Source organism: Halichoerus grypus, chromosome 1 (assembly GCF_964656455.1).
Source record: "Halichoerus grypus chromosome 1, mHalGry1.hap1.1, whole genome shotgun sequence".
Classification (NCBI taxonomy): domain Eukaryota; kingdom Metazoa; phylum Chordata; class Mammalia; order Carnivora; family Phocidae; genus Halichoerus; species Halichoerus grypus.
In genome coordinates, this window is record NC_135712.1 from 193,038,039 (window position 1) to 193,053,542 (window position 15,504).

Here is a 15,504-nt window from a genome sequence, read left to right on the forward strand (position 1 = left end):
TGTCATTCCATCACTACCTCTCAATTTCTTTCTGCAACTTTACAGAAGTAAACATATACCATATGATTTTTCCATGTCGTGGATTCTTGGCAGGATTTTATCATTTTTTTTCCCCGGCCCTATTAAGATTTGATTTATTCTAGTTTAAATACCCAAACAATCCCCAAATCTGAAACTGTTCCTTTTATTTAAGCACTTCCTTTGAGAATGAGGGGACGACTGCGAAGGAAGGTTGAGGTCTGTGGGAGTCTGCCCCCCTCATACTCATGCCACCACTTGAGAGTTGCATCACGTGGGGCAAGCCTCTTCTCTTAGTACATTATTTTCAAAATGCACATTTAAATTAGCTGACCTCTAAGTTCCATTCTCTTTGGAACTACCTTGATAATAATTATTCAGTTTGCTGATCCACAATCTCAGGCACATGGAATCTGAATTAGGCAATAGATGAGGAGTTGAGTAGTTAGATACTTTGAAGAGCCAGGCAGAGAACAAAAATGAGGGAAGTGGGTTTGGTGTGAGGCAGTAGGGACTGCTGGCAACTGTGGCAAGCTGCAGAGTCCTTGACCTACCTCAAACCATTCAAGTTCAGGTTTTAAAGTATTATGATGCTCAAGCCAAATGTGAGGTAGGCCAGCTTTGTGTGAGCTCTTAGTTTTCAAACCTTATTTGCATCTGACTTTTAGCCTTTCATAGTAATGAAGAATAAAAGCAAACACAGGTCAATTTATTTGAAGGGAATTTTCAAAAGGTGACAAAATCAGAATGTTAGTGTATTTGAAAAGCACAGACAAAAACATTGGCTAGGAACTGGCAAGGTTCTTTATCATGGGACAAAGAATAATAGATTGCTTTTAAGTATTTATTCCAGTATCAAACTTCTGCGTGTATCCAAATAATCTTATCGTCTAGGGAGCTTCTTAAAATACAGTCTCCTGGGTCCCATTTCCTAGTGATGCTGATTCAGTTGCTTTGCCATGGGGCCAAGGAACCTGTGATTTTTAAAAGTATGCCCAGTGATTCTGATGAAAGTGGTTAAATGACCATACTTTGAGAAACACCAAACCTATGCTCTTCCATTTTAAAGATGGGAAATGGCCTTAGTGAGGTGAAATGACTTGCCCAGAAATGAAAATTTTGGACAGATGCAGCACTATTCCCCATTTCTGTGTGCTACGTGGATGTCATGGATAGACCATGGTGCATGCTAACTTCTCAACCCAGTGCTCCAGGAAGCCACTTCTAATTTGTCTAAGTTGGTCCTATGTTGGGACTTTGTTGCCTCCCCTGGACTATCCCAAGGCCACTCAGCTCACGGGTGATGGAATGGGACTGAAACTCAAACCTTCTGATAATCGTGCTTTTGACAGCATCACAATCGCCTTTAATGGCCCTTCCCTCACAAGTTCCAGTTTTATCACATTTAATTGAACAGATCCCCTGGAACAAGATATACAAAAAATAAAATGATTAATTAAAAATCATGGACTCATAAGAACGTCTAATTATTTGCTGTCATTTGGCTGATGAATAGAACCTATTAGGCACTATTCACCATTCCACTTGAATTATGACCTTCTGGGGAATGTGTTATTCCTTTTAGTTTCTAAGAATTTATATACTTATTCACAGTGCAAAAAATAATGCCACATAGCAAGTTAAGATTGAGTATGACTTAGTTCTAGGATTGACACACAGAAGCTCAAGAGACAGAACCCACAGTATTTATAAAGCTGGTCTCGCCAAGCCTTGCTGTAGCCACATAGCAGATAAGCAGTTGAGAAAGGCAGATAGCAGAGCTGGAGGCCGCTGTAATTCAGTTCCCGCTCAGTGATAAAACACAAATAGATTAGACCTCTGCAGAGCCAGATGAGTGCACAAGAAACACTTGCCAATGCAAATAAGACTAAAACAAGAACACATTGTTGGAATTTCTGCAAGTTAGTTGTTAATCAAGTAGATCATGGCATATTAGGGCCTTTTAACACATGTTTTTGACATCTGGCCCTGCGTGGCTGACAGTTAAATTAGTTTTGTGATTGACGGAGAAATATTTTGTAGTATTGAATCATCAATAACACTTAAAAACATTATAGTGCTTGCTGATTTTTTTTGTCATCGATGCCCAGTCAATAGTGCTTAGAGTGAATCAACCTACTTACCAAATGACTCTGACACCTTCTGGATGTTAACATGCATACTTAATTTTATTTCCTTTCCTTTGAAGCTAAGACAGTCCCTAAATTGAGTTCTTATTCCTTCCTTCAGCTTCTTTAATTGCCTGCTGTATGACAGACAGTTTGCCCAGCCCTGAGTTAAAAGAGTCACAGGATTTGAGTGCTGCCCTTTGGAAAACTAGGCTGGGAGGATGGACATGCAGTAAAACCATATGAAGGGCGCCGAGTGGAAATAAAGGCCACGTGATCCAGCCAGACCGATTCCTGGGAAGATTTCCAAGTAGTGAGGCAACACAGTCAGTTTGGGACTTAAAAAAAAATGTCACTCCAACAGCTCATGTGGTGGAAGTGATGGCCTGGAGAGGGCCTGGTGGCTGGGTGACCAGTTGTGATGCTTTTGCAATGAGTGTAGGCATAAGGCAGGAAGGGTTCAGCTGTTGAAATTTTTAAAAGCCCTTGAGAGACTTCCTGTGCACTGAGGCCATTTTCTTCTTTGGTAGATGACATAATCATCCACTCACCAGTGTCACAGAGTCAAATAGGACTGTAACTGGAATCAAGAAGAATCAAATGTAGGCAATTAGTAGACTGATTTGTTCTGTTTCCACCCCCACTGTTGTAATAATATACTTCATTTTAAAGTGTTTTTAACTAATTGCAAAACAATAGTGATATTTCTTTTTTTCCTTGAGAGCATTAGATACTTAAATTATTGTCATTTGGGGTAGAACAGTTGCTTCCCTGGGGGATCTTAAATCACAGGCTAAGTGTTCAAACCAACTTCCCTCTGCATCACATACTGTTTTACATTGTATTATGTATCAGGCCTTGTCTCATACTACATACTTATAAGAATATAAAAGATAATATCAGGATCCTTAAGAGTAGTTGTTGCACCAGTATTTTTTAACATCACCGTCTGAAAGGAAGTTCAAATATGTGTTGGGTAATTTGAAATAAATTTTAGAAATCTAACTCAAACTTTACCCCAATGGAATTTTACTTAAAAAGAAGAAGGCTTTTATTTTGATACTGGTAAGTTTCCACAAAACATGTCTACCAGAGCAGTGTTTTCATTTCAACATGTAAGTCAAGGGCGACAATGTTCTTAGATCTCCTTAACTGGCACCATGCATATGTTTGTGGCAGTGTGGTCTCATGGACATGGCTAAGACTCAGAGAGCCCTGGATACTAGGCTGTGCCTTCTGTTTATGCGCTGGGTCACCTCGGATGAGTTAGCGGGTCTCTGGGCCTGGATTTCCTACTACAACGTTACTAGTAGCACTGGTTCAGACCGTGCAGTTGTGATGAGGTCTAGATGGAGAAGGGCACATCGCAGTGCCTAGCATGTAGTAAGCTCTCAGTAAAGAAACGCTGCTGTTGGAACTTTGTCAAAATCAAGCAGTATTTTGGAGTCTCTGCTGATTGCCAAGAAGCCAATGGAAAAATATGGAGAAAAATGAATATCTCCAGGCACATTGGCAAATCACTTATCCAATGAGCTCATTCTTAATTTTGTTTCAAGTTCTCACTGTGAGTTCAGACCTAAGTCCTAGAGGGCCTAGATCTTGCCCCACTTAGATCCCCTTTCTAGCCAGAGAAAAGTCTTCAGAAACCTAGGAATTTTTTTTATATCAAATGGGAAAGCCAAATGAAGAAGGTTGAACCAAGAGGATAGTTCTGCTTCTTTCACTTGTCCATTAAAGGCTTTAATAGGTCTAGAGTCTTGGTGCCTAAACCTCCCCCTTCTGGAACTGCTTTTGGAATTTCCCAAGTACCACCATGAACCAAGAACAGCCTCAGAGCTTGAACATTAAGCTTCCTTGCAACACTGTGATGCTGACTTTTATTATTAAGTCAAAAGCCATATTGATTGTCTTTCCCAAATGCTGTTACGCACAGCCTCTCTTCACGAACCCAAGTTTGACTATATTGCATGTGTTGACTCGTGTAGAGCATTTCTTACATTTATTGCCTTCCATTTCCTTTTGTAGCGTGCCTTGGCACATACACTGATGGTTTCTCACTTCTTTTTTTTTTATTATGTTATGTTAATCACCATACATTACATCATTAGTTTTTGATGTAGTGTTCCATGATTCATTGTTTGCATATAACACCCAGTGTTCCATTCAATACATGCCCTCTTTTTTTTTTTTAAGGATTTACTTCTTTTATTTTTTTCTTTTATTATGTTATGTTAATCACCATGCATTACATCATTAGTTTTTGATGTAGTGTTCCATAATTCATTGTTTGTGTATAACACCCAGTGCTCCATTCAGTACGTGCCCTCTTTAATACCCATCACCAGGCTAACCCATCCCCCCACCCCCCTCCCCTCTAGAACCCTCAGTTTGTTTCTCAGAGTCCATAGTCTCTCATGGTTCGTCTCCCCCTCCAATTTCCCCCCCTTCATTTTTCCCTTCCTACTATCTTCTTCTTTTTTTTTAACATATAATGTATTATTTGTGTCAGAGGTACAGGTCTGTGATTCATCAGTCTTACACAATTCACAGTGCTCACCATAGCACATACCCTCCCCAATGTCTATCACCCAGCCACCCCATCCCTCGACCCCCACCACTCCAGCAACCCTCAGTTTGTTTCCTGAGATTAAGAATTCCTCATATCAGTGAGATCATATGATACGTGTCTTTCTCTGATTGACTTATTTCGCTCAGCATAATACCCTCCAGTTCCATGCACGTCGTTGCAAATGGCAAGATCTCATTCCTTTTGATGGCTGCATAATATTCCATTGCATATATATACCACATCTTCTTTATCCATTCATCTGTCGAGGGACATCTTGGCTCTTCCCATAGTTTGGCTATTGTGGACATTGCTGCTATAAACATCGGGGTGCACGTACCCCTTCGGATTCCTACATTTGTATCTTTGGGGTAAATACCCAGTAGTGCAATTGCTGGGTCGTATGGTAGCTCTATTTTCAACTTTTTGAGGAACCTCCATACTGTTTTCCAGAGTGGCTGCACCAGCTTACATTCCCACCAACAGTGTAGGAGGTTTCCCCTTTCTCCGCATCCCCGCCAACATCTGTCATTTCCTGACTTGTTAACATTTTAGCCATTCTGACTGGTGTGAGGTGGTATCTCACTGAAGTTTTTTTTTTTTTTTTTTTTTAAGATTTTATTTATTCATTTGAGAGAGAGAGAATGAGAGACAGAGAGCATGAGAGGGAGGAGGGTCAGAGGGAGAAGCAGACTCCCTGCCGAGCAGGGAGCCCGATGCGGGACTTGATCCCGGGACTCCAGGATCATGACCTGAGCCGAAGGCAGTTGCTTAGCCAACTGAGCCACCCAGGTGCCCCTCTCACTGAAGTTTTGATTTGGATTTTGCTGATGCCAAGCAATGTTGAGCACGTTTTCGTGTGTCTGTTGGCCATTTGGATGTCTTTGGAAAAATGTCTGTTCATGTCTTCTGCCCATTTCTTGATTGAATTCTTTGTTCTTTGGGTGTTGAGTTTGATAAGTTCTTTATAGATTTTGGATACTAGCCCTTTATCTGATACGTCATTTCAAATATCTTCTCCCATTGTGTCGGTTGTCTTTTGGTTTTGTTGACTGTTTCCTTTATTGTGCAAAAGCTTTTTATCTTGATGAAGTCCCAATAGTTCATTTTTGCCCTTGCTTCCCTTGCCTTTGGCGATGTTTCTAGAAGAAGTTGCTGCGGCTGAGGTCGAAGAGGTTGCTGCCTGTGTTCTCCTTTAGGATTTTGATGGACTCCTGTCTCACATTGAGGTCTTTCAACCATTTGGAGTCTATTTTTGTGTGTGGTGTAAGGAAATGGTCCAGTTTCATTCTTCTGCATGTGGCTGTCCAATTTTCCCAACACCATTTGTTGAAGAGATTGTCTTTTTTCCATTGGACATTCTTTCCTGCTTTGTCAAAGATTAGTTGACCATAGAGTTGAGGGTCCATTTCTGGGCTCTCTATTCTGTTCCATTGATCTATGTCTCTGTTTTTGTGCCAGTACCATATTGTCTTGATGATGACAGCTTTGTAATAGAGCTTGAAGTCCGGAATTGTGATGCCGCCAGCTTTGCTTTTCTTTTTCAAGATTCCTCTGGCTATTCGGGGTCTTTTCTGGTTCCATACAAATTTTAGGATTATTTGTTCCATTTCTTCGAAAAAAGTAGATGGTATTTTGATAGGGATTGCATTAAATGTGTAGATTGCTCTAGGTAGCATTGACATCTTCACCATATTTGTTCTACCAGCCCATGAGCATGGAACGTTTTTCCATTTCTTTGTGTCTTCCTCAATTTCTTTCATGAGTATTTTATAGTTTTCTGAGTACGGATCCTTTGCCTCTTTGGTTAGATTTATGCCTAGGTATCTTATTGTTTTGGGTGCAATTGTAAATGGGATCGACTCCTTAATTTCTCTTTCTTCTGTCTTGTTGTTGGTGTATAGGAATGCCACTGATTTCTGTGCATTGATTTTATATCCTGCCACTTTACTGAATTCCTGTATGAGTTCTAGCAGTTTTGGGTGGAATCTTTTGGGTTTTCCACATAAAGTATCCTATCATCTGCAAAGAGTGAGAGTTTGACTTCTTCTTTGCTGATTTGGATGCCTTTTATTTCTTTTTGTTGTCTGATTGCTGTGGCTAGGACTTCTAATACTATGTTGACTAGCAGTGGTATAGTGGACATCCCTGCTGTGTTTCTGACCTTAGGGGAAAAGCTCTCAGTTTTTCCCCATTGAGAATGATACTCGCTGTGGGTTTTTCATAGATGGATTTTATGATCTTGAGGTATCTACCCTCTATTCCTATACTCTGAAGAGTTTTGATCAAGAAAGGATGCTGTACTTTGTCAAATGCTTTTTCTGCATCTATTGAGAGGATCATGTGGTTCTTGTTCTTTCTTTTATTAATGTATTGTATCACATTGATTGATTTGTGGATGTTGAACCAACCTTGCAGCCCAGGAATAAATCCCACTTGGTCGTGGTGAATAATCCTTTTAATGTACTGTTGGATCCTATTGGCTAGTATTTTGGTGAGAATTTTTGTATCCATGTGCATCAGGGATATTGGTCTGTAATTCTCCTTTTTGATGGGGTCTTTGTCTGGTTTTGGGATCAAGGTAATGGTGGCCTCATAAAACGAGTTTGGAAGTTTTCCTTCCATTTCAATTTTTTGGAACAGTTTCAGAAGGATAGGTATTAATTCTTCTTGAAATGTTTGGTAGAATTCCCCTGGGAAGCCATCTGGCCCTGGGCTTTTGTGTTTTGGGAGATTTTTGATGACTGCTTCAATTTCCTTAGTGGTTATCGGTCTGTTCAGGTTTTCTATTTCTTCCTGGTTCAGTTTTGGTAGTTGATACATCTCTAGGAATGCATCCATTTCTTCCAGATTATCTAATTTGCTGGCATATAGCTGCTCATAATATATTCTTATAATTGTTTGTATTTCTTTGGTGTTGGTTGTGATCTCTCCTCTTTCATTCATGATTTTATTTATTTGGGTCCTTTGTCTTTTCTTTTTGAGAAGTCTGGCCAGGGGTTTATCAATCTTGTTAAGTCTTTCAAAGAACCAGCTCCTAGTTTCGTTGATCTGTTCTACTGTTCTTTTGGTTTCTATTTCATTGATTTCTGCTCTGATCTTTATTATTTCTCTTCTCCTGCTGGGTTTAGGCTTTATTTGCTGTTCTTTCTCCAGCTCCTTTAGGTGTAGGGTTAGGTTGTGTATTTGAGAGCTTTCTTGTTTCTTGAGAAAGACTTGTATTGCTATATACTTTCCTCTTAGGACTGCCTTTGCTGCATCCCAAAGATTTTGAACAGTTGTGTTTTCATTTTCTTTTGTTTCCATGAATTTTTTAAATTCTTCTTTAATTTCCTGGTTGACCCATTCATTCTTTAGTAGGATGCTCTGTAACCTCCATGTATTTGAGTTCTTTTTGACTTCTTTTTGTGATTGAGTTCTAGTTTCAAAGCATTGTGGTCCCAAAGTACTCAGGAAATGATCCCAGTTTTTTGGTACCGGTTGAGACCTGATTTATGACCTAGGATGTGATCGCTTCTGGAGAATGTTCCATGGGCACTAGGAAAGAATGTGTATTCTGTTGCTTTGGGATGGAATGTTCTGAATATATCTGTGAAGTCCATTTGGTCCAGTGTGTCATTTAAAGTCTTTATTTCCTTGTTGATATTTTGCTTAGATGATCTGTCCATTTCAGTGAGGGGGGTGTTAAAGTCCCCCACTATTATTGTATTGTTGTTGATGTGTTTCTTTGCTTTTTTTATTAATTGGCTTATATAATTGGCTGCTCCCATGTTAGGGGCATAGATATTTACAATTGTTAGATCTTCTTGTTGGATAGACCCTTTAAGTAGGATATAGTGTCCTTCCTCACCTCTTATTATAGTCTTTGGTTTAAAATCTAATTTGTCTGATATAATGATTGCCACCCCAACTTTCTTTTGGTGTCCATTGGCATGGACACCTCCCTTTCAATCTGGAGGTGTCTTTGGGTCTAAAATGAGTCTCTTGCAGACAGCATATCGATGGGTCTTGCTTTTTTATCCAATCTGATACCCTGTGTCTTTTGATTGGGGCATTTAGCCCATTTACATTCAGGGTAACTACTGAAAGATATGAATTTAGTGCCATTGTATTGCCTGTAAGGTGACTTTACTGTATATTGTCTGTGTTCCTTTCTGGTCTATGTTGCTTTTAGGCTCTCTCTTTGCTTAGAGGACCCCTTTCAAGATTTCTTGTAGGGCTGGTTTCGTGTTTGCAAATTCCTTTAGTTTTTGTTTGTCCTGGAAGCTTTTTCTCTCTCCTTCTATTTTCAGTGACAGCCTAGCTGGATTCTTGGCTGCATATTTTTCTCGTTTAGTGCTCTGAATATATCATGCCAGTCCTTTCTGGCATGCCAGGTCTCTGTGGATAGGTCTGTTGCCAATCTAATGTTTCTACCATTGTAGGTTACAGACCTCTTGTCCCGAGCTGCTTTCAGGATTTTCTCTTTGTCTCTGAGACTTGTAAGTTTTACTATTAGATGTTGGGGTGTTGACCTATTTTTATTGATTTTGAGGGCCATTCTCTGTGCCTCCTGGATTTTGATGCCTGTTTCCTTCCCCAAATTTGGGAACTTCTCTGCTATAATTTGCTCCAATATACCTTCTGCCCCTCTCTCTTTCTTCTTCCTCTGGGATCCCAATTATTCTAATGTTGTTTCATCTTATGGTATCACTTATCTCTCGTATTCTGCCCTCGTGATCCAGTAGTTGTTTCTCTCTCTTTTTCTCAGCTTCTTTATTTTCCATCATTTGGTCTTCTATATCACTAATTTCTCTTCTGCCTCATTTATCCTAGCAGTTAGAGCCTCCATTTTTTATTGCACCTCATTAATAGCCTTTTTGATTTCAACTTGGTTAGATTTTAGTTCTTTTATTTCTCCAGAAAGGGTTTCTCTAATAACTTCCATGCTTTTTTCAATCCCAGCTAGTATCTTTAAAATCGTCATTCTGAACTCTATTTCCGACATCTTACTAATGTCAGTATTGATTATGTCCCTGGCAGTCGGTACTGCCTCTTGTTCTTTTTTTTTTTTGAGGTGAGTTTTTCCTTCTTGTCATTTTGTCCAGAGGAGAACAGATGAATGAGAGAACAAAATGCTAATAGGGTAACAACGTCCCCAGAGAAATATACAGCAAAGAAATCAGAAGAGAGCTGAAACTGGGGGGGGGGGGGGGGGGGGGGAGGGAAAGAAAGAAAAAAGAAGAAAAAGAAAAAGATTAAAAAAAAAAGAATATGATCAGATATGATCAGGCTGGTGAATAGATCAGTGCCACACAGTAGGTTTTGGGTGTATTTTGGTCTGTTAGAAGAAACTGCCTCCTAAAATTTTAAAGAAAGAAAAGCTTATAATATACAAAAATAAGGGTAAATACGATGAAGGGATGGACTATGACTATAAAGATGAAAATTGTAAAAGGTTTTATAAAAGGAATTGATAAGATAAGAAATTGGTTGAAAAATGAATGAGAAATTAAAAAAAAAAAAAAGGGAGAGAATGTGATCAGGCAGGAGAGTAGAACAAAGCCATACACTAGAGATTTAGGGTATATTTTGGTCTGTTAGAAGAAACTCTATCCCAAAATTTTAAAGAGAGAACAACTTATATATATGCCAAAAATAAGGTTAACTACTATGAAGGTATAGAATATGACTCTAAAAATGAAAAATAAAAAAGATTTTTAAAAAAAGGGATTGATAAGATGTTGTTTGAAAAAGGGAAAAAGAAAAATTCAAAAAAAGAGGGGCGCCTGGGTGGCTCAGTCATTAAGCGTCTGCCTTTGGTTCAGGTCATGATCCCAGGGTCCTGGGATAGAGCCCCACATCGGGCTCCCTGCTCAGAGGGAAGCTTGCTTCTCCCTCTTCCACTCCCCCTGCTTGTGTTCCCTCTCTTGCTGTGTCTCTCTCTGTCAAATAAATAAATAAAATCTTAAAAAAGAAAAAAGAAAAGAAAAAGAAAAAAAAGAAAATTAAAAAAATTAACTTTGAAAGACTAAAGAATCAGGGGGAAAAAAAGCCATGAATTCTATGTGCTGTATTCCCCTAGTGCTGGAGTTCTGCCGTTCTCATTGATCGGTAAACTTGGTCTTGGCTGTCTGTGCTTGCTGTGATCTTCTGGGGGAGGGGCCTGTCGCAGTGAGTCTCAAATGTCTTTGCTGGAGGTGGAATTGCCCTGCCCTTGTAGGCGGCCTGGCTAAGTAATCTGCTCGGGTTTGCTCTCCGGAGCTTTAGTTCCCTGCAAGCTTTCGGTACAGCTTTGGAGGATGAGAGTGAAAATGGCAGCCTCCCAATATCTGTCCCAGAGGAGCCGAGAACTCGGGGCCCCAGTGCTCATTGAGCCCCCAGAGAGAAGCCGTCAGTCACTCCCGTCTCCCCGGTCTCCGGCCGCACTCCGTGCTCACCCAGCCTATGACCGAGCGTTTCTATCTCTGGCACCGGTCCCCATTTGGAGTCTCCAAACCCAGCAGATTCCTGCGGTGCATTCCCGTGCTGCTCCTCCTGAGGGAGGAAGGGAAGTCTCCCCGGGTCTGCCACTTGTTGGGTCCCTGCTGGAAGAGTAGTGGTCCCACTGTGCCACGGATCACGGTTTATGGCAACCCCAAGCTGAGAGCCCACTCCTCGGCTCCGTCTCTGCAGCCGGCTTCTCTGCTCCGATACCTGGGAGCTCTGCCGCACTCAGGCACCTCTGGTCTTCCTGTGACCCTGAGGGTCCTGAGACCACACTGTCCCACGAGGGTTCCACACCCCGCTTAGCCACTGGAGTGACGTCCCTTGGCAGAGCCGACTTTTAAAAGTTCCGATTTTGTGCTCTGCTGCTCTATCACTTGCCAGTAGCGGCCGATGGAGGCCCCCTCCCCCGCCGTCTATGCTCCCGAATATCGCCTCGGATTCACTTCTCCACACGTCCTACCTTCCAGAAAGTGGTCGCTTTTCTGTTCAGAGAGTTGCTGCTATTCTTTTCTTCAAGCTCCTATTGAGTTCGTAGGTGTTCAGAATGGTTTGATCCCTATCTAGCTGAATTCCTGGGAACAGATGAAATTTAGGTCCCCTACTCCTCCGTCTTCTTGCTCTTCCGCTTGGTTTCTCACTTCTTTTTTGATAATTGCCTCACAGGAGAGAATAATTGAGCGTTTGAAAGAACAGCGGGAAAGAGATGATCGGGAAAGACTAGAAGAGATAGAATCTTTCCGAAAAGAGAACAAAGATCTGAAAGAGAAGGTCAATGCTTTACAAGCTGAACTGACTGAAAAAGAGGTGAGTCTGGAAAAACAAATGAACCATGCTGATAGTCCTATTCATAGGAGCCTCAAGAGACTAGAGAGTGAGTTTGAGGGGCTGTGTGAAGGCTTTGGGGACGTAGTTACCTTTCCTTGGCAACCTGTCTGAGTTCAAAGGAAAACGTTTACTGTAACTGCCTTCATCAGGTTGCCCTATGCCCTCGTCTCTACTCTAACTGCATAGAATGTAGCTCCTTGAAAGTTTTCTAGATGTCTTACCACATTTTTGTGGCTTAGAGGATTCTGTATTTTTTAAATGTCCCATGATCTTTTGCTTGGGATAACAACAATATCAATAGTAATAATAACATCTCCCCTAATTGAGGGCCTGTTATATGCCAGTCCTTTTGTTGGTTTCTTTACATTCATTTGTGTTGCTCAACTGGATCATGGAATACTTCCAGGTTAGGGGATATGGTACCATCCTTTACACAAAGTATAGGTTAAATGTGGCTCTTCTTCTGATTGATTTTACATTATGGTAAATAATTTAAAACAGTATTTTCATGCTAGACAAATCATGGATGCAGAATACAAATCCTACCTGCATTTTTTAAGTAAAACAATATACTTTAAAGAAATTTTTCCTTGGGGGTTATGGAGAGAATGGGTTGGGCTATACTCTCCACACTCTGAGGGATACCTATAACTCCTTTAGTTTGCTTAGGAATACATTGATGGAGAAGTTTGAAAAGCAACATTGCATGTTATTTTGTTCAGGCTCCAAAACTCTGAGATGTGTGCCGTTGTCCACAACTGGCCCCTTTATACTTATTTTTGTCCACAGGAAATACCCATCTCCTTTAGGGCTGTTACAGATTCTTTCCTCCTACTGGGCTATATCACTGCATAGTTGTCGATTTTTCAGCCCCAGATTATTACCTCTGCCCTTGGGTTTTGGTAATTCTATACAAATTAAAGTACTGTCTAAACGAGGAATGCAAGAATGAGAGAATTGATGAGTAATAGAAACAAAATGCATATTCCCTAAAATGTAAGCACACTAGTATTTTTGTTTTGCTTTGTTTTGTTTTATAGAGGAGATTATTTCTTTGATATGAAAATAAAGAATGTAAATTCTCTTCCTACTATTTCACTGCTAAATCTGATTTGGGGCATCTGTAATTACTGTAGTTGGTATGTGACAGAAGGCACAGAAGCTTTGACCTCATTTGCAATTTGAATAACTGTTTGCAAGTGTTATTCATGGATTTGCACCTTAAAATTAATATATATATATACTTATAATTGAAAAGAGATCTTGATGACATTGTGGAGCATAGCTTGATATGGAAATAATTTTGTAAACAATGCCTACATTGTATGATTTCAGACAGGCATTTCAGCAAACATTTATTGTTCCTGTATAGTAATGTGCCTGCCACTGGTATGGGTGTGTCAGTCAATGTTCTACCAGAAAAATAGAACTGTATTAAGAAATTTATTGCAAAGAATTGGCTTACATAGTTATGGGGGTGGCTAGGCAAGTCTGAAATTCATAGGGTAGGCCATTAGGAAGGGCAGGCTGGAAACACTCCAGTCAGGAACTGGCACAGCAGTCCATAGGTTGATTTCTTCCTTTTCAGGGAAATCTCAGTCCTGCTCTTAAGGCCTTTCAACTGATAGGATCAGGCCCACCCAGATTTGGAGAATAATATCCTTTACTTAAAATCAACTGATGATAGGTGTTAGTCAAAGCTACAAAATACCTCCATTGCAACACCTAGATTAATGTTTGATTGAATAACTGGGGACTATAGCCTAGCCACATTGATGCATAAAGCTATCAGACCCGACAATTTAAAATGTGTAAAGAAAAACAACATATAATTGTTGTCAGCTTATAATTTAGTTGGGGTGATAATCACCTTCGTCATGACAAAATGCCTAGATTTCAAGGTCCTTTATTATTTCTGTGGGAGTGGTATGATAAAGAACATTGAAATTGGAGTCAGAGTTCTGGGTTTGAGACCTGTGTCTTCCTTTAATGGGTCAGGAACCTTGGAGAAGACAGTTCATGTGAGCCTCAGTTTCTTGACCTGAAAAATGAGAGTGGCTGCTTGTCCTTCAGAGGGTTGTTAGGAGGTGGGTAGTTTTCTGAGTGATGGTGGTGTTATCTTCATCAACAAGGTTATTCCAGAGCCCAGGAAGTAGCCCAGACACAAAATATTAGGTAAAATCATTTACTGAGGGGCCACTGTGTGCTTAGTGTCTTTTTAGGTGCTGCAAATGGCTATAAAGGAAACTCACAAAGTCTGATTTTGGGTAATACCTCAATATTTTAGTTACATTGTTAGATGCTGCTAATAATTTCATGTCTGGTAATAGACATTGCCTTCCTAGCTAAGCAAAGTTATGTTCCATGATATATGCACATATTTAGTTCTTGCTTTTTGAAATTCAGACTGTCCAGGGGAGCTCTTGATTTCTGGTTATGATTGATGAGTGGAACAATTTAGGCAACCCATGTCTGAGTTGGGGAGATTCATTATATCTGTTGAATTTGGATTTACAAAGGACTGGGATGTAAAATCTACTCTAAATTTTAAAATAATTTTATCTTTGATTCTATAGAAGGTATTTTTAAAACCATTGGTTATTTTTCTGCTAAAGAAATAGAATTTGATAAAAACAGGATGCTTCTTTTATATTTGATTTGCCTTTTGGGGGGGAAAAGCATTAAAGTTAGTATTTTCTTTCTATTTGTCTTAGAGTCTGCACGACTTGACAGCAATAAATGTAAATGGAAGGTTCAGGGTGTCTGTTTTGCCATGACATGTAAAGACCACCTTGGGACTTACATCATTAGCATGACTTTGAGACGTGAAACATACATTTACTGACCACACCATTTGGTCACATTTGATTCTACTGCAATTAGATCCTGCTCGGTTCTGTAAGCTGGCCAATTTTAATTTCCTGGCCAGAGCCGGCTATTGTTACCTTAGTAAGACTATATTTACCCTTTCTGTCTAATGCACACTTTATTACTATGCAGAGAATCAATTTATTCAAATTGAAGACTAGTAGAAATTGCAGTGTTTTACTTACTAGTGTTCTTTCCTTTCAGTCTAGTTTAATTGACCTCAAGGAACATGCATCTTCATTAGCCTCAGCAGGACTGAAAAGGGACTCCAAATTAAAATCTCTAGAAATAGCCATTGAACAAAAGAAAGAAGAATGTAGCAAATTGGAAGCACAGTTAAAAAAGGTAAGTGAAGTCCAAGAAAAAAATTCTCATTTTACAATGAATTTATAAAATGGAAAAGGAAGAGATATTTTGCAAAGAAACAAACCCTTTATCTTTTGCTGTCTGCTGATAAGAGAATTAGACACTCTTAACTTATGAAGTCTGCATCAGATTGGCCAGTGAACCTGAAAAAATATCTTAGGTTTCCTGTCTGAAACAAAACTTGAAAAATAGATGAAAATAGTAGTGGAAGTAAAAAAATATTTAAAAAAATAAGCTGCTGCTCTCTGGGTAAATCTCAACTAT

At 39.8% G+C, this 15,504-nt stretch overlaps 1 protein-coding gene across 14 annotated transcripts in view; it reads left to right on the plus strand.

Moving 5' to 3' along the window:
- ERC2 (ELKS/RAB6-interacting/CAST family member 2) overlaps positions 1–15,504 on the plus strand; it is a 984,330-nt gene that overhangs the window by 460,069 nt on the left and 508,757 nt on the right. For all 14 annotated transcript variants that reach the window (XR_013449531.1, XR_013449532.1, XM_078076915.1 and 11 more), the window contains 2 exons: positions 11,845–11,985; positions 15,079–15,219. Coding sequence is in view for 12 of the 14 variants with exons in the window: in XM_078076915.1 (XP_077933041.1) it covers positions 11,845–11,985; positions 15,079–15,219 (282 nt within the window). In the remaining 2 variants the exon portion in view is untranslated. The remainder of the gene's footprint in view (positions 1–11,844; positions 11,986–15,078; positions 15,220–15,504) is intronic.